Source organism: Sparus aurata, chromosome 10, assembly GCF_900880675.1.
Source record: "Sparus aurata chromosome 10, fSpaAur1.1, whole genome shotgun sequence".
Taxonomy (NCBI): Eukaryota; Metazoa; Chordata; class Actinopteri; order Spariformes; family Sparidae; genus Sparus; species Sparus aurata.
In genome coordinates this window covers 18,681,903-18,706,749 of record NC_044196.1, presented here as the reverse complement: position 1 = coordinate 18,706,749, position 24,847 = coordinate 18,681,903, and the positions used below count along the sequence as shown (strand labels likewise).

Below are 24,847 nucleotides of genomic sequence, written 5' to 3'. Positions count from 1 at the left end.
CATTTTACCAACTGAACCCGGTTTACAATTATCACATTTTTTAACTTTTCTTCTGCATTGAGGAAATCCAGTGGCAGTTGTCTCCACACTCATGAGTATATTGCGTACAGGAACTTCTAATGTGTAATTCGGCCTACTTTTAATGGTCCCAAAGTCCCAAAACATAACCAAAGATAAGATTATAAAATGGGGTTTTATAATGTTGTAGCCAGCAGCTAGCTAACAACTGACTCCATGGCAACATTATACTTCCTGTTGACATCCCTAAAAGCCCACAAATTATGAGAAATGTCTCCAAAACTAAGCATAATTACTCCCATAAATTGAAGTAAGTCAAAGAACAATAATAAGAGTAAACCCATTAATAGGCCTATCATTTGTACTTTTGTAGAGTACTTTGTACTTTACTTTAGTTTTTTGATTTTCTCCATCTTTCTGCTTTAACTCAACTACATTTCAGAGGTAACTTTCGCACTTTTTACTCTGCTACATTTTGTAACAAAATCTAAACTTATGCATCAGTAACTATACTCTAATAATGTATATTATCCTGAAATGGGAAATTTTGCAGAAAAAGTACTTTTAATTTGGATACTTGTGTATATTTTGACGCAAAAACTATACATTTACGTAATGGTGCAATATATAAGAAGTTGAGTTGACTACATTTGAAAATTAAGCACAATGTAAAGAAAAATAAATGTTTTGATAAGATGCATGCTAACCAGCTAGCCAGCCCAAAGCTCCTGTGCTAGCGGTGTAAACACAACACTCCCAAAATACTCCAAGCCTCCAGTCCGGATCATTAGCTGCATGGCTAACTGAGCTAACTAGCTAATTGCAATGACAGTTAGCAGCAGTTGGTAGTTACTCTATGATATGCCAGCCCCTGCTGGTTTGGAGTTCAACAGGTGGCCAAGTCTCACATATTACACATTTGAGTAACATTTTGAATGCAAGAGTTGCACTTGTAACTGGGCATTTTTCTACACTGTGGTATTGTTACTTTTTTAAAGTAGAGTATCTGAATCACTTCTGAAAACATCTGTCACAAATCATAGTGATATTCATTATACTATGTCTGTAAACTTTGTCAGTGTCACTATTTAAATCAAATTTTTCAGCGATCATAGTGTCAGACTTTCTTCCACTGCAGGACTCTCAAAATGAGCATTCGGGGGCAGGAGCAGGTGGGGAAGAAATACGACCCACTTGATACCACCCTGAAGTTTGTCAACAGGAAGGACGACCTGGATCCACTGTGTAAGACAGATTTCCTGTCACGCTGAACAAACCCTCACTTCCCCTTTAAGGCATCATTGTCTGGTTCATTTGCTCTTCATGAACTGCATATTCATTGTACATGGATGTTACCCAATTGTGTTGCGATGATTCATCACATACTGGAACTAATATACTTGTTGTTTTGTGCCTCAGTTTCAGAGGAGGACGATGACAGTCTCAGAGCAGAGATGTCCTGTGGCCACGCCGTCACTCCTGATTCTCTGACACAGTGGTGTCGCAGCCAGCTGGATGAGGTAGCTCATGTCTTAAAAAAACATTTCTGGAAGAGACAGTTGGAGGTATCCATTGGTGTAAAAGCACACTTGGTTTATGATTTAACTAACAAATCTTGGCCCTGAGCACAGAAACTTCCTGGCAGATCTTGGGCTCAGACTATCATCCTACACCAGTGAACTTCTGTGCTTACTCTGCCACCTACTGGTCAAAGCAAGTTCTGTCACTCTGAAACAAGAACAGCACAGCAGTATGGTATTAGCAGCTTACTACTGTAAACAAAATGGGATATTATTTGACAAAAACAGTACAAGTGCCAAACTTGCAAAACTGAAAATATTTATAGAAGCTCATAATGTGCAGAAATCAGCTAAAGATTCATAAAAGAAAGTGGATGAAAATTAAAATATACAACCACTGATGGAATGTAACTAAGTACAGTTCTTAAGTACAATTTTGAGGTTCTTTTACTTAATTTTTTCCATTTTTTTGTGTACTTTATACTTCCCCTCCACATAATTTTGAGGGGTAAATATTGTCTTTTTTCTCTATTACATTTATTTGACAACTGTAGTTAGTATATACTGTGCAGGTTTCATGCTGTATCAGAGCCAAAGAAGCACATTTTTTAATCATATAGTTTTTTATAGACAATCCAATTGTCCAATTTCCAATATTCAGAACATTTTTACTTATTCTCTGACTCTCCATAGACCTTTCCCTGGTTTCTGTAATCCTAAGAGTTTTTTGGTTTGTTTTTTTCAGGGTCATTACAAATTCAGATGCCCTGCAGTGTTGGAGGGAACCAAACTGTGCAACAAACTGTGGTCGTACCAAGAAGTGCGGCGACTGGCGGATCTGTCTGTGGAGGAAATGCAGCACTTTGAAGAGACCATGGCCCGCCTGGCTGCTGCAGAGTACTGTGAATTTCAGCTAGTAAATGTGGTGTGGTTTTGATCTAAAGCGGAATCAAGTCAACTGATTTTAAGATATTGTGTGTTCTTCTTTCCGATATCTCCCTGCGCTGTTTCCCACAAAAGTGCCCTCAATGCAGAACGAGTGTGGAGAGGAAGAACTTCTCCAACCTGTGTGTAAAGTGCACCATATGTACAGCTGACCAGAACAAGACCTACCAGTTCTGCTGGCAGTGTTCAGAAAGAGTGGAAAGGTCCAGGCCCTCAATCCGACCGCTGTGACAACGAAGGCTGCATCAACAGAGACCTGCAGCTTCTGCAGACATGTAAGACCATCAGCCTGCCCGACGTGGAGGGGGTTACCGACTGCCCCTCCGTCCGAGCCTGTCCTACGTGCGGCATGAAGGTGGAACATAGTTGACAACACTGCAAAAATATCAACTGCCCTCGCTGCCACGTGGAGTTCTGTTTTGTCTGCCTGAAATTAAAACGTGAATGTAGTAAGACCAGCTCCCCATACAAAATCTGTCCCAGTGGGGTGGCTCCTAGACAGACGACTGTCCCTGTGTGGCAGAGAAAATGAAACGCTCTGGTGTGTCTTTAAATGATGCACATTCAACAATAGCTTTGTAAAGGTACTGAAGGAACAGTTCACCCAAACATGAAGATTCAGTCAATATATCTACTCACCCACATGCTGATGGAAAGTCTGGTGAACAGTGTAGAAAAATAAACCCAAAGAATTGCTCCACAGAGCTTGTCCAGCATAAACCAAGTCCCCAGAGATCCCAAATCAATTTGAGCTTGTTCAGAAAATTAATTCATTTTCATTTGGGGGGAAAATGAAGATAACATGACCCCTGAGGCTCTTAAAAAACTACTGATATCATCAAAATGTGAGAAGTCCGAGTCTGCTTCCAAAATTGATCACGACTAGGAGGACCCTGGGGAAGTTCTAAGGATTTTTTTTTGCACTGGGTTTCAAATACTTTATTTATTAAGTGAAATGTCTTGCGGGAAGTTAATTTAGATAAAGTATCTAGTTAGAAACCTTGTCATTACTCAATAAAATCACAGCTTGATGATTTATATAGAGGGAAAAACTGTCATCAGGTTAAAGAAAATAAAATTAATAAAACATCTTCTCATCATAGTTAAATGACAAACAATTTTCCACAACCTTTGAGCAAGCTGCTGCAGGTGTCTGTACATCTGATTGGAAATGTATATTTCTGACTATGTGCTCTCAGGTTTTTGATGTAATTCACTGAATTTGGTTATGTAATGCCATGAAAATGTATTGATCCTCTCATTTTAAATGAAACACTGAAAAATCACACAACTGAATAAATACTTTCATTGTGTTACATGATGGTCAGTCACATTCATCTCATCTGGTTGAATAAATGGAAGACAATGGGAATCATCAAATGGATAAATATGACTCGAATCACAAGTACCATCCCACTTCTAGAACTGGGATTATTGAATTTTTTGTATTCTTGATTATATGCTGAGGAATGTTGTTGATAACATTGTTGTGTTACATTTATGAACACATACAGATTACATATTCAACTGATTTGTCCTATTCACCAACACCGTCAGCAGATGGAGCTCCAGGTTGCCGGTGAAACACATAATCTCATAGAGGCAGTTGAGGTACCCTACTACTTACGAAAATGTGTCTTCTAGTCTTAACACATGATACACATATTTTTGGAAATAGTGTGACTTTCTGAGGAATTCATTGTGGATAAAAATCCACAGATCTTCCAAGAAATCACAGAAAAAAGACTCCTTATGTAAGAAATTACATAGTTTTCCTGTCTGATCAATGTGCTGTATAGACAGGAGCAAGATGTGAGAGGAGGAAGGGAAAATGTCATGTTGCTTGAGGTGTCAGAAGAGCCACAGGTGGGGGCACATCCCCCACCTGGGAAGATACAGAAATGTAAATAAGATGACATTTGCTGTCCCATCTGTTGCATCAAAGAGTCACTATCCTGGGAAGGACAGGATACACACCAAACATCAAAGAGTCATTGTTATGTAAAGAAAATGTTTTATGGCTGTTGTAAATGAAGGTAACCTCCTCTCTGTTTCTATACTTAAAGCCCCTGTACAGACTTTTCATTTAGTGTTGATTTTGGCGGCCCCGGTGGACGAAAGCGGTGGTGTTTTGACGGAATGAAGACCGCATTTCCCATGAGCCCTAGCGCCCACTGTCGTGAAGACGTTTGTTTGGCCGGCGTGTGTAGATTTTTTTTTTTAGCAGCTATCTGCAGCGTGCATATGGATGAGGTAATGTGTCTATTTGTATTTCTATGTAATATAATATGCCGCCAGTGAAACAAAGTAATGTTAAAACTTGTATCTAAGTTCTCTCTAAGTAATTGAATCATGCCTTGACCTGGACAAATGAGAATTTACACAGACATACATCTAAGTTCAGTAAGCCTACAACCAACAGTTTAGATAACTCGGTAGTAGAACTGTTTAGTTTAGTTGTCAACTTACCTTAGTAATATTTTATTGTCAGTGCAATAACCCAGCATTGGAAAAAACTGCAGTAGCATTGCCAACATAATATCTTACGTTTTAAGCTAACTGTATTACCGTGATGTCTGTGACATAGGCTAAACATGCAAAGACTGCACTATTGTCACTGTGTGTAATGCTGCTGTTGCACTGCAATTTCCCAGCTATAAATATTACCCACGGTGCCACAGAGCTAGCGTTACAGCAAAGTCACAGTGATTGTGATGGATGTTTTGTTCTAAGTAAGAAACTGAATCATTTATAATGACAGAGGATATTACCGATGCATCGTTGCAGGTCGGTTGGGCTGATACACACAGCTGAAATGGATGCGTGATCTAAGACGTTTGTTGTCGTTTTTACGAGTGCAGTATCAAGAGCTAATCTAGTGGTAACGTTAGCCAGCTTTGTTGTAACAGTATAAATTCATGTATTGCTGTAAACTACGTCCCGCAATACATTTCATAAATTTAATAAAATATACATACCTGTCTAGGAGTGATCGGGCAAATTCTGGATCCGACTTGAATCCCTTCAAGCCCCGCAACTCTCTCCATCTCTCGAAGGAATCGCCAATGTTTATCCGTGTGTAGCCCTAGCTCGATCGGATTCCCTCTCAGCCTTTCGTTGGTCTTCGGTTCGAATTATTTTTCTTTTCATTGTCTCATTATCAACCATGACAAAAGTTTTAGCTCGGTTAGCACTGGCTAGCGTAGCAACAAAACAGATATGCTGAGTGTCGTCAGTTCCGGTCTGACTGCCGTAAATCGTTTCGCCAGTGGTCCGACCCGACCAAGGCCTTTCAGAGGTATAGAATTAGACTACTTAGAAAAAGCATATCTTCACACTGATGGGCTCATTTGCTGGTGTAGGTAACACAGACACATCAGCAGAAACCAGAGACTTTTGCATATCCAGTTAAAAACTCCATACAGGGGCTTTAAGGAGTAACATTTTAGAGTTTGGGAGAGAACGCTTTTGACTTCTCTCCATGCTGCGTGTTATTAAAGAGATCTGATGAAGTCTGAAGTTCTTCGGAGACTTAGCAACTGTCAACCTCACAAAGGAGAATTTCCACAACACTTATAATACTACTACTTCTACCACTACTACTACTACTAATAATAATAATAATGATAATAATAAACTTTATTAACAACATGTGAAAACCACAAATATGTTTAATGAACCAACTGCATTAGTTTTATTGCAAATATAAATTGTTGTTTGCTAAATGTGTGCATAAGTTTTTGAAATTTACAAAGTATGTAACTATTTACATTTAAATGCAGGCAAAGCCTCAGGCTCCTCAGCTCATTCCTGTCTGTTCCACATTCAGTCTCCTCCTTGTTTTGACTCACAGCACACAAAAAAACGACCACACTACACACTAAACACACTACACCAAACACTACATTACACACTAACTATACACTCCAAACACGCTATATGTCACAAATCTCTCAACTCTCAAAACTCGCTATCTCTGTCGCTGTCTGTATCACCGCCGGCGTCCCTCACACAACTTTCCCTGTTCCTCAACAACCAAACTTGCTGCTTGGACACTTTTCGTGACAAAAGCCCATTTTTACCATTTCAACCTGCACCAGACAAAGCAAGCGAGACGGCAATGTTCGCGAAAAAGCGCGGCGGACATTATTTACCCTAAGTCCGGTTTTGGACGTGCAGGTGCATCCAGTCCGTCGCCTCGGGAGGTGGGCCGTGTGGGTGGGCTAGCAGCTAGCTACACACGAACATCCACAGATCCCGATTCCACTTTGTTGTCCACGCGTATCCGGATCTCCTCAGACCAGAACAGAGTCAGTCCGGACTCGTTTAGTCTCATTAATCCACAACAGTCAGTTTAGATGCACAGAACAGAACGGGACCGAACCGCCGGCAAAATCCCGGTCCAGCTCGCGCCGCTGTAGGTATAAATCCGCTTGTTTCTCAAGGTGTGTCGTGGGCTTGAGCTCTGCAGTGATTGGCTGTGGTGCGCACGTGGCTATGGTTGACAATGCTTGCGGAATTGGTAAATACTTTATGAAATAATTAATTAATGGTATCATTGTAATCTAAACAAATGCGACGTTGCACAACCTTGAACCACGCAGCAGCCATGTGGAAACTCTCAGGTCAGTCTGATCCTGATCTGCAGAGATATTTGAGGCACAGATACACACACACACAGACAGACAGAGATTCCTTGCTTTTATAAAGAGATGTGCTGTTGGAGTTTGTACTGTACAGTATTTTCCTGTGCCTCTTCATATTCACGTCTTTTCACTTCACTCACTGTTGTATGATTATTAACTAGTGTGTCAGTCTCTACATTTTCTTCATCACCCTCCTCTCCTCTAGCCTGAAGTCTCTCTTCCTTCCTATCTTTTCTCATCTGTCCCTCATCCTCTGCACTACGTCCCATTTGTGTGGTTTATTCATAATCAGTGTTTCTTTTACATTAATTACTTTTGGGTTCTTCGTCTCCTTTCAGTTTTTCAGGACCAATATCTTCACCCTGTTCTTTAAACTCAGTCAGATCATCTGAAGTGGTCTCAACAGGCTTCTGACACTCTGTGGCTTGAAGGGGAAGAAAAACATGAGAAAGTCAAACATATGTAACCTGTTCTGTGTAATAGATACTTGAGTGTTGTTTGTACACTGTATATGGCTCATCAATGCATGGTTGCATAAAGTGCCTGAATGTATAACATCAATTACACAGAGACAATAAAAGTAGTTGTTTTTGTATACTGTCACAGACACCCACTGATTCTCTTAATATAAATTACAGACAGTAGGACACGTGTTCTTCTTTTTACCTTTTTGTTCCTCCTTCTCTTTCTTTGTCCCTTCATCCAGATGTTGTTCACAGGAGTCTTCTGTCTGTTCTCCAACATTTACAGAAGCATCTTCTACTCTAGTTTCATTCAACTCCTCAGACTTGCTGTTTTATTGTGCCTTGCTGTCTTCATTTTCCTGTGCCTCTTCATTTTCACTGCTTTTCACTTTCCTCACTGTTGCATGATTATTAATTGATGTGTCAGTCTCTACATTTTCTGCATCAACCTCCTCTCCTCTAGCCTGAAGTCTCTCTTCCTTCCCATTTTCTCTCATCTGTCCCTCATCCTTACGAAACAAAAGCATAATGCAGTATACTAGAATTTATATTGCAAAATACATTAGAAAATATATTTCAATATATGATAAACTTACTCATATATTTGAAGATATATAGCAATATATGGATGGACAACCTATTGCGATATATGATTCAGATATTTTAGAGTACATTGCTGTGCAAACAAAACTGTATTACATTATTGCGTATGTTTATTGAAACAAAGTATTTTTTGCGTAAAGCAAGCTCATGCATAGGTCATTATATTTAATTTACATTATATAGCCATATGGATGGACCATACATGGCTATGTATTGATTCATATATTGTCCATGCTTCTTCTGGAGTGGAACCCTTGACTGCATTAACAAAGACCACAACACTAACAGCCCATTTGGTTGCCAAAGGTAAATTTCCCATCCATTTTCTCCATGTTTCATAAAGCCAGCACGTTGTAAAGCAATGATACAGATTACAGAAGCTAAAATGTTGTATTAAATTAACCAACAGAACCTAACAGATTTTATTTGCAACACTACCCAGAATCCTACGATGTAAATGCAACGTCTCTGATTGGTGGAGCTACTTGTTCCCATGGACACATGGAAAGCGAGAGGAATGGCCCACACCCTTCTGCAAGCTTGTTCAGCACTGATGTCCTACTTGACGGGAGGGGTCAACAAGGTCGATCCATCTGCAGACAGACACCAGCCTCTGGACCCCAAGAAGCTTGAGGCTTTACTCAGTAAGACAATAAAAAAATGTTTAATGGATTAATATATATTTTGCTTAAGTTATTGTAAATGGTAAAGGGTAACAAACACCTTAGGACTGAAATGTACACAACTAATAGCAAAACAGAAGGATGAATAAAAAGCTTTAACAGCTCTGATATTCTTTTAGATATAAAGCAATTTCTCTATCTAGTTAGAATACATCAAAGACTTTATCAGCATTAAAATGGATCCCCTGTAGTACCTTTAAAATCCCAGCACCAATTCACCTCCCATAGGCAGATGCTTGGCTACAGCAAAGTACAGTTGCACTCACTGACCACAATACTTCCTGGAAAACTTAAAGTGGATACAGTAGTATAGCCTCCTCGCTCTAAAAGCCCCTTGGAGAACCTTGGTTCCTTGAGAAGCGAATACTGATTTCAGACTGAACTATTTACAGCTAGCTGACTGAGGAGCGAGGATTAGGCATACAAGAAAAATATTACCAGTATTGGTATCCACCTCATCTTTACTTTTGCAACAATTTAAAGGCTAACACACTGAATAAGAGTCTATTGAATATTATTCCAAATGAAAATCCTCAAAAATTATGCTAAACCACATTTGTCCAAACAAACAGGTGTAGTATAACCAGCAGGGGACCACTGATATGTGGTGAGATTTTGGTGACACTACAGTGAATGATAGTGAAGTTATTGAATATTTTTTGTAGTTTCACTTTTCGGTGTTGCACTTTGCAGACGGTCCCTGCGCCCTCGTCTCACAGACGGCTGACCATAGAGACTAATGTTAATATCCAGCCCGGAGGAGCTTTCGTTTTGATGAAAATACGGTTGTAGCTCGTTGTCTACCTTACTGCGATAGTACAGAGTCGTCGTTTGAGGTCTAGCAATGTTTAGCTTATGAGTTATTGATCCGGGAATTTCGAATCTGTGAATATATTTCCGACTAGTGAAGTTTGTGTGGACTGCTGTTCTCGGCGCCTGCTCGTTCAGATAAATACAGACTGAAACCTCTGGAGCGCCCCTATAAACCACGTGACTTCGGGGAAACAACCAAAACAACCTCCTTCGAGAGGAAGAGAAAACCTGCACAGCTCCTCCGCATGTTTAGGGAGTTGATTTAGTAAAGATGGCCAGCAGCACCGAGAAGCGTTACAACCCGCAGGACCGCACGCTGACATTTGTAGACAGAGAAGATGACATGGACTGTAAGTAACTACATTTTAAATTGAATGCAGGTCAATAACCTACAAAAATTGTAAACCTGTAGACAGTGTTGGGGAGTAACGAATTACATGTAACGACGTTACGTAATTTAATTACAAAATGTACGTAATTGTAATCCGTTACATTACTGGGAGAAAATATGTAATTAAATTACAGTTGCTTTTGGAAATTTCAATGATTACAACTTAAGTTACATTTGAAAAATCGCCGCAAAAGCTCGGATTTATCAAATAGTTTTTCGCCCCCCTGGATTCATGTTTGTTTTTAGTTATTTTCATATCAACATCCTCCTTCCAAAACTGACGCTTGTGATTGGCTCTGTCTGGTCATGTGCCATTCGACTCAACCGACAAACCGTACGGCGGCAGTCAGACTCAGCAGCAACAGTGTCGGCGGCACACAAGATGTTCCTGGGCTGGAAATACAAAAACACTTAATACAGACAGAAGCCAGGCTTCCCTGTATTACAGAGGTGGCTCGCTTTTAACCCGGCTAGATCACCATGGTAACTTATGCTTACCTCATAACCTGGTCCCGACCAGGTTCTGTTCAGAGTTTAATAATAAAATCGGCTATAAAAGCGCCGCTGTTTCACTATTTAACTCATTTACAGCTGGCGTCACCTTTACTTTGAAAGTCCAGTGGAGCTGGATCAGAACGGAGCATTTGTACGGAGGGAGAGATCGCGCTGATCCGCTGCTGTTTACTTTCTCTCTGAGCGTCTCCGCCTACAGATGTTCAGCTGAGGGGATACGCTGCTCAGCTGTTGACCCGACTGGTGTCAGGAGGTCATTTATTAGGCTATAGCCTATTTACTTTTATATACAGTCAGTCACCACTGAAAGAAGTTGTGCGCTCGCAGCAGGACAGATAATTTAACTTAATGTGGCCATGAATAAATTAATTGTTTCGCCTGTTATGTGTTGCCCAAACGCAAATCTTGTGTTTTCTCACATATAAAAAGGTCTTTGTACAGAGACAACATGAGATTTGCTTGTAGCTACAGCACCTAAAAAACGCACTGTAACCTATTTTCATACGCACACCCAGCCTCACTTTCAGTAAAACACACACTGGCATTTTATAATTGCGATCAGTGAAATATATGAAAACAATATAAAACACAGTTTAAAACAACAGTTGTTGTTGCTCTAAAGCTTCATATTTAAAAGCAGCTCAATGTAGAGCTGTCAGAAATTAAAATCAGCCTCCTCTTGTCATATTTGCAGCAACACTGTTGCTTCAGGCCGTGATCAGGCTTTTTTGTATCGCTCATACTCTCTCCATTAAAACAACCTGCTCCTCTTGGCTGAAATCAGCCCGTTGTCGCTCCATTTAGTGAGGAAGTGAGCCTCCTTCGCAGTACAGGCCTAAGGTCAGACTCATAATATATGGTTAAACCTTTGAACTGAAAGGTTTATCACACTATAGGTCTTAAAATGTGAAAATGGTTAGCAGTTGAGAGATTTCATTCAAAATTAAGAAAAGTAATCATAATGTAATCAAATGTAATTAGTTACATTACTTTGAGAAAGTAATTGAAATAGTTACACTACTATTACATTTTCAACAGGGTAACTTGTAATTGTAACCAACTACATTTCCAAAGTAATCTTCCCAACACTGCCTGTAGACTACAGCGTATTTCAATTGTCATTGAATTTGAATTCACTTGGTTAATTACAGCTGAAAGCCCATAACACTGCTTCTACTTTGTGTCTCACAGTTTTGTGTAAAGACTACAAGTCTCTCAGGGCAAAGATGTCCTGTGGTCATGCTGTTACTCCGATGTCTCTGACCGATCATTGTCGCAGGTTGTTGGACCAGGTACGATGTTCAGATGTTTACACCTTCGTGACAGTTGGTGACTAGAAGGATACACAGGCCTAGCACCAGCTTAGTTAGTGTGTGGTAGTAACTTTCTTGTGAAAATATAGTTTTTAATAGCCAAAAAAGAAAGAAAGAAAGAAAGCAGAGTTAACTTTGAGCAAAGAGAAAATCATTTCCTGTAGCAGTGAAAGAAAAGTGAGTTTAGGTAAGCTAAATCAGAATTGTTTTTTAAGGAAAGGACTGTTTATTGCTGTGAATCGTGCAAGCATTAACACGTTGACAGGTGAACATCTTTCTGTATTGTATTCTGTATTTTCAGAGACAGTGCAGGTTTGTGTGCGGTAAGTGTGATCGTGAGTGGTCCTTCGAGGAAGTTCGTAAAATGGCTCTTCTGACTCCTGAAGAAGTGAAAGAATTTGAAGACAAAAGGTTCCATAATGCTTCCAAACAGCACTTGGGTATCAGAGAAGTAAGTATCTACATAACATTATTGAAAAAATACAAAAATAAAATATAAATATATAATATAGGCTATAAATAAAGTTGAGGATACAAAGTGTGAATTCAAAACTCAAGCTCATTTATTTCCCCATGTGACTTCTCTTCACAGTGTCCTGGCTTGGAAATATTAAAGACCTATCCAGATATCGTCTTCGAGAGTGTGAAGGGGGTCACAGGATGTCCCTCCATCCGAGCCTGTCCCACCTGTGGTATGCTGGTAGTACATGACGGAACCAGATGTAAAAACGTTGTTTGTCGTCAGTGTAAAGTGTCGTTTTGTTTTGTGTGTCTAAAGACCACTACAGAGTGCCAGAAGATAAAACCATACTCGTATTTCGATGTTTGTTCCTCTGGTGTAGCACCAAGACAGACCTCCATACCTGTGAGGCAGATCAGATAATTGTATTGATTCAATACTGTGATCTCAATAAACACAAACACACCTTTTTATGTTGTTATAATGCAAATCATCATTATTGTTATTACTCAGACAGATATTCAGCCCAATGCCTGCTTTTGTTTGGATCTTTTTTTTGGTCTTTATTGACGCAACATGAGATTTATTTCTATTTTTCCACCATAGAAAGATTTACCTGCTTTCATTCAGAATCATCTTCAGCTCCTTTAATGTTATCTCACTGTGACAGTGTGTATTTTGATCCTTGTTTTGTCTTTTTCACATTTCCTCGTTCAATCAGATTTGTACTGATCATGTTTATTCTCCTGACAAAATGAAATTTCTTTTCCTGTCGAATAAAAATAAATACACACATGCTCTTGGTTTTGAATATATTATTTCTATTTGAGCTGTTTTATTTTAGCTGCTCATTGGTGATTCACTGGTGGAATCATTACAAACAGATACCTGTGGTAGAAGAAGTATTCAGATGATGTACAAATATAAAAGAAAATATCACACAATAAAAATAATTGGTTATAGTGAAAAGTGCTCTCAAAGTATAGTTACTGGCCAAATGTACTTTAAATATCAAATTCAAATGAACTTTATTGGCATTAATGTTTAAGTTAGCTCAATTACATATTACTGATTATCAAAAGTAGAAAGTATTCAGTATTATTATATTTTAATTTCAAATCTGATCATTTATTATTGATACATCACTCAAATGTTAAAAGTGCTCACAAGTTGTGATGAGGAGGTCACCTCAACTTCCTCTGAGGAGTTTATAACAACGTGGCATATTTTATAAACTGATCAGATGTAAAAACCTTAATGTGAAAAAGTAACTGACGACTACAGCTGTCAGATCAACGTAGTGGAGGGAAAAGTAAAACATTTAATGTAGTGAAATATAAAAGTAGGCGTATGTAAAGTGGCCTAAAATCCTAAAAACTGTCACACCCTTAAACTCCCGGACAATGGCGCCACCTTCAGGTCATTACGCTTTCTAACGGTCCATTCAGGTAAAAACTCAGCATCAATGGTCACTTTTGACTCTGCTGAGTGAAAAACAGCTTCTGCTTTGTCGCCGGAAAGATGGATCGTTTCACATGGTGCATTTAATTCGGTCAGTCACAGGTGATGTGTTTTGTGTAATTAAGCAGTTCAGCATGTGTGGAAACCCACAATAGAGTCAAAGGGAATGCAACAAGGAGGACTGAAGGTTGGATGGACTGTAAGTCAGAGCGATGACCAGAAGGGGGCGCCATTGTACAGGAGTTGAAAGGAGTGACATTGAAATGAATGTGGCGGTTAGACTTTACTCATCCTTTTGGGAGGTTCCCTCGGGGAAATTGAAGCTCCATGTCACACACAGCACTGTCACACACATATAGAGGATCAAGAAAGAATAGAAGTACCCGACGCCCATAAAAAGATACAAAATAAATATAATATACTATACATAAACATTGTTAAGTGGAAATAGTTCCTCCTCCATGACCCCAGGATGTAGTTTTAAAAGCAACTTAGTATCCAGGTTTCAGTTACATTAAAGAGTTTTCTCTATAATATTTTTACACAGTGTTCAACTTTTTCTATAGTCTCATTACGAAACAATAGAGTTGTTGTTGTTGTTGTACATTCTCAAGTCTGTGTCTGAAGTATTTAAAGTATTATTGTACATCTAAAAACAGACAGTGCAGCGAGAATCTTTCCTACATTTATTATTTGTGGTGAAACATTATTCATATTATGATTTTACTTTCAAAACAGTTGACCAGTTTATAAAATATGATGTATTGTTATGATCCAAACCACCTAAAAACATATCAAGCAAAAAAAAAAAAAATAACCGTATCCTTCAATATAAGCCTCAATATAGCCTCGAGGCTCTTAACAATACTGTTATCAAAATGTGAGTCTGCTTCCCTCTGGCTGGACTGTAAATTGATCACGACTAGGAGGATCCTGGAAAAAATCCGATATACATATTCTTTTGCACTTGGTTTCAATAATTCTATTAAGTGAAATGTCTTGAGAAAAGTTCATTTAGATCCAGTGTCTATTTAGAAACCTTATCATTACTCAATAACAGCACAGGGACAAACTGAAATTAGAAAAATAATAAAACATCTTCTGATCATCATTAAGATATAAACAATTTTCCACAGCCTTTGAGCAAGCTGCTGCAGGTGTCTGTACACCTGATTGGAAATGTATATTTCTCACTATGTGCTCCCAGGTTTTTAAAGTAATTCACTGAATTTAATTATGTAATGCCATGAAAATGTATTGATACTCTCATTTTAAATGAAATACTGAAAAATTATACAACTGAATAAGTACTTTAATTGTGTCACATGATGGTCAATCACATTCATCTCATCTGGTGTAATAAATGGAAGACGGTGGGATTCATCAAATGAATAAATATGACTCAAAAGTACTATCCAACTTTTAAAAATGTAATTATTGAATTTTTGTCTTCTTGATTATATGATGAGGAGTGTTGTTGATAACATTGGTGGGTCGCATTTTTGAACACATACAGATTACATATTCAACTGATTTGTCCTGTTCACCAACACCGTCAGCAGATGGAGCTTCAGGTTGCCGGTGAAACATATAATCTCAGAGAGGCAGTTGAGGTATCCTACTTTAAAAATCTGTTAAACTCCTGTTTGTCATGATTATGAAAATCTGAATACTTCGACATGATACACATATCCGACTTTCTGAGGAATTCATTGTGGATAAAAATCCATAAATCTGCCAAGAAATCACAGAAAAAAGACTCCTCGTGATAATAATAAACTTCATTAACATAGTGCCAGTCAAAACAGAGTAACAACATAAAATCATAGAAAAGTCATTTAAAAAAGTCGATTTTAAAAAGTTATTTTAAAGACAAGGCTGAGATAAAGCAATGAAGGTTACACACATCACCTTTGTGTAATCTGTTGAACAACGTAGAGCGATGTCTCTCATGGCTTGTAAGGAATCAATAGTGTTTTAACATTCGACTCTTCTTCAACATTTTTTTTTTATGAATTGATGCAACACAAGACAAATGAGAGAAATGACAGGAACTACAATTAGGCAAACAAACATTGAAAGGCATCTCCATTCCTGCTTTCTCTCCTGACCTCCCCAGACCCAATGGGAGGGGGCTTGTTCAATTTTTTCTATTTTTTCATCTTTTTCCCCTTTTCTTTTTTTCCTTTTCTTTTGTTCCCGTCTTCAATATTTACAGCGTCAGTCTCTACATTTTCTGCATCACCCTCCTCCTTTCGTCTAGCCTGAAGTCTCTCTTCCTTCCTATCTTTCTCATCTGGCTCCCTTTGAGGCTCAGTCTCTGATCTAACTTCATCTTCCAAAACATTCTTTCCAGTTTCTGCAGTACTCTCCTCTTCTCCAGTCTGACTGCTTAAAGCCTCATCACTTGTCTCCTGTACCTCATCTGTGTCTTTCTTTCGTATTTGCCCCCTATTTTCACCATCAGCATCTCTTTCTCCTGAACTTCTCTTTGGTTCCACGTCGTCTTGTCTCTGATCATCCAGCTTGTTGGCCTCAGGGGACTTCTGCAGCTCAGCAGCTTTGAATTGAAGAGACAAAACATATTTAGCAACGATCTCTTAATGTTACAACAATGGTCTACATTAACTCTTATGTATTCTTGTAGTCCTAACTCTAGACAATTTAATCGACACTACATATCCGATCCTGTGCTCCACATAAATTTTTCACCTTTACGTAATGACTTTTGGTTTGTCACATCTTCTTGTCTCTGATCATCCAGCTTGTTGGTCTCAGGGGACATCTTTGACTCAGCAGCTTTGAATTGAAGAGACAATTTAGATCTCTTAATGTTACAACAATGGTCTACATTAACTCTTATGTATTCTTGTAGTCCTAACTCTAGACAATTTAATCGACACTACATATCCGATCCTGTGCTCCACATAAATTTTTCACCTTTACGTAATGACTTTTGGTTTGTCACATCTTCTTGTCTCTGATCATCCAGCTTGTTGGTCTCAGGGGACATCTTTGACTCAGCAGCTTTGAATTGAAGAGACAATTTAGATCTGTTAATGTTACAGCAATGGTCTACATTAACTCTTATGTATTCTTGTAGTCCTAGCTTTAGACAATTTAATCTAAACTATATATCCCATCCTGTGTTTCACAGACATGTTTCACCTTTAAGTAATGAATTGAGGTTTGTCAACTTTTTCTTTTCAATTTCTTTTTTATCATGTCAGAATCATCACTTGTCCATTTATGAAACATTCAATAAGCTCAGTCTCATATATCATCTCAGTGTTGAACTTCTTCCACTATGTGAATCCCCCTTCAACCCCTGAGGCTGATTTTATTCTTCTCTCCATTTAGTCACATGTTTTTCCTCACCAACATCATTGTGTCCCACCAGTCTCTTCTTTTCATCATTAGTGTCAATTTCTATGTTTCTTCTGGTTTCATCCTGTCGTTCAGCTGCATCGTCTGTCTGACTTGGTGAAATGGTCACATGGAGCTTCTCAGGCGCTGTGGGTTTGAGGGAATAGTCATTTATTCAGAAGTAGTAGAAGAAGTAAGCATTATTTTTAGTTAAATGAAATACAGAAAGTGACTGTGTGTGTGTGTGTGTGTGTGTGTGTGTGTGTGTGTTGTTGTGTAACAGCCAGACCAGATGGGAGGGGCCTTGTTCTTTTTTCTTTCCTTTTTCAATATTGACTTCTGATTTGTTTGTTTTCGTGTGTTGTTGGAGTTTGTGCTGTCTTGATTTTCCTGTGCCTCTTCATCTTCACTGCTTCTCACTTCACTCACTGTTCTGTGATTATTAATTGATTTGTCAGTCTCTACATTTTCTGGATCACCCTCCTCTCGTCTAGCCTGAGGTGTCTCTTCCTTCCTATGTTTTCTTATCTGTCCCTCATCATCTACACTGTGTCCCATCTGTGTGGTTTCATCAGTGTTTCTTTCGCATGAATTACTTTTGGCTTCTTCGTTTCCTTTCAGTTCTTCAGGACCAGTATCTTCACCCTGTTCTTCTTTCAACTTGTCTGTCAGATCCTCTGAAGGTGTCTCAACAGGCTCCTGACACGCTGCACTTTTGGAGGGGTGTTTGATAGAATTCAATAGTCTTTTGAAGATAGACCAAAACCAGTTTATAATACCTCCTTGTCCCTCCATCTCTGTCTTTGTCTCTTCACCCAGACGTTGTTCACTGGAGTTTTTTGAATTGGTTTCCTTCAACCCTTCAGACTTGTTGTTCTCTGTAGCTTTAAATTGAAGCAAAAACAAAACAAAAAAAACACATTTAGCAATCATATGAAAATATCACACCGAAATTAATCCTTTATGTAATTTTGTATCCCTACCTCTGTACATGAGGAGATAGACAGTCCTGGAGCTGTTGAACAATAATTTTGAAGTTATATAGAAAAACAATATCTGGGGACAACATGTGGTGAACACATACAAAATTATTAAATTAAATCCCAAATTATTTTCGAAAAAACGTTTTTTTTTTTTAAATACCTGAAAGTCCTGTCCTTTGCAAACGGCTGGTGTTCAACCTGCACGGTTCAACAAAAGCAAACCAATGTCAGCAAATGTCTTTTTAATGTTGATCTTTCTGTTGGTGTGATTTAAATGTGTAACGTCTTAATGGAACAGATTAAGTTAAATCTTCCTCACCTTGCTGACATGAGTATCATCACACTCATACCAGGTGTTGTCCTCAGACAGGACGGTGGCTGTGTAATGTCCACCTCTTAGACTGCCCATGTGATTCACCATCCCATACAGTTTGTATATCTTGTCCTGCAGTGAAGAACACAGTCAGGAACAGGAAATGATCTTAAAAGCAACTTAGATGATTGAAATGAAAATCACAGATAAGAATAGCTTTTCCTTGCCCCCAACTGTAATTCATATGGCACTTCCACACAGCAGTCTGATTTGAAATGTAACCTGGTGTTGTAGTCAAAGTCAAATCTCTTGAGGAGAAGAATCAAGATCTGAGGAGCTTTCACCATCTCCCATCTCTAAATAACACAAGAAACATCATCACACATTATATCCTTTAACGCAGAATATTTTAATTTGTTTCCAGTATTAAAATTGACCTGGATATTGTTTATCGTCAGCCTCATAGCATAATTGCCTAAGTCATATTTTAATGTTTTCGGAAAACAAGAAAAAACATAATTTTTAGAAAACATATTGATATTTTTTATTGATATTGTAACAGTACATTCAACCAGATGTGTGAGCAAGTATGCAAAAAGAAAAAGACCCATCATCAATTCCCTAACAAATAAAAAGTGACTTAGGCAGAATATGCCACGACTTAGGCATTTTTCGCTCTTACATATAAATGCAAACATCACATAACCAAAGTTGTTTTACTCTCCTAAATATAACCAAGATGTTTAACTTGTCAACCTTAACCAAGTTGTTTATTAATGTCTAACCTTAATCACTGTTTTTCTTTCCCACCCTTAATCAAAGTTCCACTCAGGTGCTGTGCAAACTCATTTTCACACTGTCTATTGATGAGGGAGGTTGTCATAGTACTGGTGGGCCACTCTTGGTAGTACTGGTTTCATTGCCTGCAAGTCATTGAATTTCCTGAGAGTAATTGGCAATTGGGAAGGAAAGAGTGGGACCCAGTGGAATCCCAGAGGAAACGAAAATTGGAAAAGAGATCTCAGTAGTGTCTCATTCATTTCTCCTAGACAACTATGAGATCTATGTGAGACCAAAGTGAGGCTGTGGCTGATTTCTTCTGTTTCTCAATTGTTTCTCCTGAGAAACAGGTGCAGAAAATCTCAACTTGGGCTCCCTGTAAGTTTCAAAGGAGATCTCATCGAGCTCTCAATGAAGTTTCAGAATGTCTCCCCATTGCTGGAAAGGAGCAAGGTTTAAGTGGTAAAGTCTCAAGTCTCACCTATTGATCCTAAGGAATTTTAGGAGAAACAAATGAGAAATGTTTGAGACCAAAAAAGACGACAACGAGACTGAAATGAGAACTCTCATTGAGCTCCTTTATGGCTCCATAGCCATAAAGGAGCAAGCTTTGAGCAGTAACATTTTCCTCAGGGATGGTTCTTCGGAGATGCTGATTCGCTGAGGCAGGTCCTCCCAGTCAGACTCAAAATCCAACTTGTACCAGATTCGACCATCAGCCAAGTACTGGAGAGCCCAGAGGTCATGGACTGTGGGGTCACCAACTTTTTTACCTGGTCGAATATTGATGACATAGGCCCCAGATAACTTCATGAAGTCATTGTGGTATAGCTGAGTCACATTGTATGGGGATGGATGCATTTGTGCAGTCTCAAAGATGACAATGTAATCATGTGGAGTGTGAATATCTTTGATGATGCGCCGTTCAATGAGGCTATGCATGGAGTCACACTCCATTTGTATGTGCCCTGCAACCACAAACTTTTGTTCAATGGTGACACCATGCTTCATGGCCAGATGAAGGTAAGTGTTGCTGATGGTACCACACCGATTTTGATATCCACAGCCATCACTCCAGACAATGACTTTCTCGATGTTTCCGTTGGCCTCTAGGATTGATTCAAAGTGTTTGGACTGCAGATGGGCAAAAACCTCACTGCTGAGGGAGCCTTCATGCTCCTCCCAAGCATAACAATACCCATCTTTGTTACTCAGGTTGAAGCAAGCAAAGTTGTGCATCTGTAATTTAGTTTTATAATACATTGTACTTGCTTTTGTCTGGGGGCACAGAAGAACGCATTGATGGTCCATTGTCCACACTGAAAGTTTGTCACTGGATATTGAATAAATATGAACTCTTACCAGATAAAAACAAATCAAAGAGAAGAGCTAATGCTTCACTTGTGGACAGCCGAGCCCTCTTTCTCATGTTTTCTGCCATTTTTGTTGTATCATCAAAACTGCCTAAGTCAAAGAGATGACTAAGGCAGATAGTGTTTTTTGGATTCTAATGAGTGTTGTGATTGGCCAAGGACATAGGCAGAAAGGCAGGATGATGCAGCAGTGGTAGGAGAGTAAAGTTAGGCAGATATCACAATTTGGCCAAAAAATGACTTAGGCAATTATGCTATGAGGCTAACGTTATGTTTTAATTTTCAGGTCAAAACTCACACTTGTTGCTTCTGTTTCCTTTATACAGTCGTTGCAGTACATCATGTTGTCACCTGTGTATGTTTTTTTTTGGAAAGTCCTCTTAAAGCTGCTCTCCTGTGGGAACACAAATGTTGTAATACATGGCATATTAGCTCAGCATGTTCACATCACATAAAAACACTAAACTACAACTCTGATCTTTGTCTGCTCACCACACTGTAGGTTGAATCATGAGTATCTTTCAGAGACAGAGGGAGAGTCCAGAATGGATTTGTCTCTTCATTGATGATGTGGCCTTCTGAGCATTTTGTTGTGTCCATCAGCTGTCCTTGGAAATCCTTGAGAGAAAAAAAACAAGTTTTTTTTCCAACACAGCGTTCTGATTTGTTCTCCTGTAAATAACATTGTAGATTTAATAAGTGCTCACCTCAGAGACTTGTGGATTGATATGATGTAAAATCTTCTGAAGGCATTCAGCTGCATCACGTTGTTCATGAACTGCAGAAGGAAACATTAAACTGAATCTGATGTATTAATTTTCTTCTCAGCACCTTATAACTGCCCAACTTACCATTTTGAATGTTCAAACTCTTTGTGATGTTTTCTGTTCCACATGTTCTTCTCTTCAGGTCCATAAAGATTTGTCTCAGCTCTATATCTGGTTGTTGATTCAACCTTTAGGAAGACAGCAGCTTCTCAGTGAACGGTGACTGTTTACTGCTTTGATGTGCTCAGCAACAGAGTTTTGTACCATAATACATTCAAATAAATCATCTTATTATACAGTGTTTCTTGTAAACATTTTACATAAAGTTTTCTTGACATTTTAATTGATCTCCTTGTGGTTGGACAGGTAAAAGCAGCTGGTTCAAACCTGTCGTGGATCTCAGTGGTCATGAAGAGAACCTGCAGGACACTGTTGAGGTAACATGTGGCTCCCTGATTGTACAGGCCATAATGAGGTGGTGGAGTCACTTATAAGATAGAAAAACACAGTGTCATTACACCATTAATACTTTAGTACTGTTTGTAAACTTAATTTGGCTCATCAGTGTATTTTTACATAATGCATCTAATGATGGTATATAAAATAAATCACACACAGAGTTTGGGAAAGGGGTCAGTTTTGTTCGCTGCTATAGACACACACAGATTCTCTTAATATAAATTGCAGACAGAAGGACATGTGCTCTTCTTTTTACCTCTTTGTTCCTCCTTTTTTTTTGTATTGTCATCCAGACGTTGTTCACAGGAGTCTTTCAACTCTTTTCTAATATTTACAGAAGCATCTTGTTTTGCAGTTCTGAAAAATTTTATGATATAGAGTTTCCTGTTAGTTCTTGACATAATATGTTTTAATTTTCAGTTATCAACTTATATTTGCTACAGATGAAAACAGCAATTTCGAACCTGTAGTGCATCTCTGGATCTTTCAGGACTCTGTTGGGGGAATGTGAGCCCCCCTGAGTGTTTGGGTCATCAGGTCTCTGTGTCTGAGTCACTTAAAAGACAGAAAAACACAGTGTCATTACACCATCACCAGCCATTTATCATGAATCACATAATTTAGTAATTAGCCTATCATTGGCAACAACACTTTCATATTCCATATTATATTAACAGTATATAACTCATCCTTTTAATCTGAGAACAAAATAATATTCCATGCATTGTGTCCTTTGTGCAGCAGATGCAGGTGATGTTCAAGAAAAAATCATTATTGTCACTATTTAACAACATTTCTGAGCAAAACCAAAATCTGATTGAATCAAACTTTCCTTTTTGATAATTCAACCTCTTTTAACACTAAAAGGTAGAGTGCCTATTTGTTTTATTCAATTTTTCCTCAAAAGTTTAAGGGATGTTTGTTTTTTCTTTCCTCTGATGACAAACAATTATTTTGTGATAAATGTTACAATTTCAAATTTTATGTTAACATTTTAATATTGAATAAGATCAAATACATGCCCCCTTTTGACCAATTCAAATTTAATCCAAAAGTATTTAAAATTGTAGGTCATGCTGTAGTGCTGGATACTTTTTGCTTTTATTTTTTTCTTCATTTCATTTTTTAATTTGCCCTCTGATTTTTTTAGTACCTCTCCATTACCTGTTTGTTTCCCGTTTTTTGAACTTCCTTTCTTCTCTGGACGTCGCTCCATCTTAGTGTCTTCCTACTTGTTTTTTGTGGGAAGCTGAAAAGAACAGGGCTTTAGTTTTAACACATAATTTCCTGTGCCTTTAACTGTCTGCTTATCACAGTTTTACAGTTATTCGGTTTCATGCCATGGCCTGTTCCTCTGACTAATATGTTGTTGTTTATCTATTTAATTTATCCTCAATACACATTTTTCGTGACTCCAAAATTATGTATAATTTATATCATACAGTTAAACAAACAAAGCAAACATGTAAACCAGACCTTTCCAAGCTCAGTCTTATTAGTGTTGACTACACACTTTCACCTGTGGTGAGATATCTGTATAGCTGAAGGAGCAGGTTGGTTTTTAGTTTTAGTTGTCTGTTTTCCTGAAAACATGCCAAACCATTAACCTTTTGGCCATCTGAAGTTCTAAAATCGTTTTTTAAGTCAGCAAACTCAGCTCCTCATAGTATTGCTCTCACTTAAAATTATCGACTGGTAACGTTTGATTGCTAAATGAATTCTATATCTTGTGTTAATGATATAGCATCTTACAAATCTCTTAAGTATGATAAACAGATAAATATAAAGCTCTACCGAACTGAGATGTTCTACACATCGAAAACACAGAACAATGGTTTAACGCTGCTTTGCAATGCAAGTCACAGAGAGAGACAGAAAAGTACTCACTGCGGTCTGGCGATCAGTCAATGAAACTTGTCGGTTGTTTCACAGGCGGCTGTCTGCTGAGCTGCCCGACGTCTCGCTTAGCGACATGATGACGTCACAGGAAATAAAACTCAGTAAACAACAAGTTTGACTGGACCTGGAGTCCTACGATCCAGCACTTTGATCGTCCTAAGAATATATTTATGTCATCATGCCGTACTCCTTCATGTTTTAAATCCGTTCTTTAGTCAGTTAAGGTGAAATCGTGCGGCGAATTGTTTATCCTAGGAGTAGTGTGTCTATACAGTACTTCATGCGCAACTAATCAGATGTAAATAGAGGGACTTTCTGAGAGTATGCTACACACCATGCCACCATTCCATTGTAGGTCTATCAACTATTAAACTAAAGGGGACCTTTCTTTGGCTGTATTATTTCACATTTATTGATGGCAGGTTACCTGTTCAACTGTGTGTTTTTTGATTGTTTGTAGGCAGTACAAAAGATCTTAAAATATTTTTTTTCAGTGACCAATTAAGTGAGTATCATCAGCCTAAATATTAATCAATGGTCATCAAGCCTTCTCACAGTGAGTGTGCACTATACTGACTTAAAGCGAAGCTCTCGCCAAAAAGCAACCGAGGCTTTATTTGGGATTGAATATGAGTCAAACCTTCGTGTGAAAGCATAATTACGACGAAAGAGGCACTTTTAAGATTTACCGTAGTTTCGGTTTTGGGCACGTTAATTTTGAACGGGAGTGCATGGGGCAAGACATGCTAGCATCAAAATCGCTATTTTTAGAACACTAAGAAGGCTCGACACAACATGAAACTTTGCTCGTAGCATCACAAGGGTCTCTACTCATGAACAAGAGCATTGAGAACATTGTTTGTGTACACAGAGTTTATGAAAAAGAAGGTATTTGAACTACGACCTGACAGGCAGGAGAGTAATGGTGAACCGCTCCTCAAGCGTGCCTGTCAGGTCGCACTCGGGGATCAACACTTTTTTCCTGCCATGACGGCAACGAGCAGGAGGTGCAGCAGCTAACGTGAGTAGTTCAAAAACCTTCTTTTTCATAAACTTTGTGTACACAAACAATGTTCT

The 24,847-nt window shown here is 38.5% G+C and overlaps 3 protein-coding genes and 1 pseudogene across 6 annotated transcripts in view; 2 read left to right on the top strand and 2 right to left on the bottom strand.

Annotated features, from left to right (window-relative positions):
• Positions 1–24,847, bottom strand: part of LOC115590542 (uncharacterized) — a 518,602-nt gene that overhangs the window by 239,602 nt on the left and 254,153 nt on the right. The gene's annotated exons all lie outside the window — the stretch shown is intronic.
• LOC115590573 (E3 ubiquitin-protein ligase RNF19A-like) lies at positions 169–15,885 on the top strand (annotated as a pseudogene).
• Positions 8,667–13,165, top strand: LOC115590568 (E3 ubiquitin-protein ligase RNF144A-like). Of its 3 annotated transcripts, none has more exons than XM_030431972.1 (4): positions 8,667–8,840; positions 11,788–11,888; positions 12,211–12,360; positions 12,502–13,165. In XM_030431972.1, the coding sequence occupies exons 1-4, from the start codon at positions 8,690–8,692 to the stop codon at positions 12,790–12,792; spliced, it is 693 nt and encodes a 230-aa protein (XP_030287832.1). In that variant the 5' UTR covers positions 8,667–8,689; the 3' UTR covers positions 12,793–13,165. The 3 variants fall into 3 exon arrangements, with proteins under 3 accessions (XP_030287832.1, XP_030287833.1, XP_030287834.1); XM_030431973.1 differs by lacking the exon at positions 8,667–8,840 and adding an exon at positions 9,601–10,042; XM_030431974.1 differs by lacking the exon at positions 8,667–8,840 and adding an exon at positions 9,608–10,072.
• Positions 15,125–23,825, bottom strand: LOC115590549 (ubiquitin carboxyl-terminal hydrolase 17-like protein D). Of its 2 annotated transcripts, XM_030431943.1 has the most exons (18): positions 23,759–23,825; positions 23,036–23,120; positions 22,336–22,426; positions 22,128–22,228; positions 21,800–21,899; positions 21,497–21,600; positions 21,353–21,423; positions 21,138–21,263; positions 20,944–21,039; positions 18,720–18,848; positions 18,499–18,624; positions 18,340–18,377; positions 18,180–18,211; positions 17,793–18,080; positions 17,209–17,343; positions 16,771–16,857; positions 16,543–16,629; positions 15,125–16,390 (listed from the first exon to the last, which is right to left on the bottom strand). In XM_030431943.1, exons 2-18 carry the CDS (start codon positions 23,085–23,087, stop codon positions 15,981–15,983), a joined length of 2,073 nt encoding a protein of 690 aa, XP_030287803.1. In that variant the 5' UTR covers positions 23,088–23,120; positions 23,759–23,825; the 3' UTR covers positions 15,125–15,980. The 2 variants fall into 2 exon arrangements, with proteins under 2 accessions (XP_030287803.1, XP_030287804.1); XM_030431944.1 differs by lacking the exons at positions 21,800–21,899; positions 22,128–22,228; positions 22,336–22,426; positions 23,036–23,120; positions 23,759–23,825 and adding an exon at positions 21,749–21,772.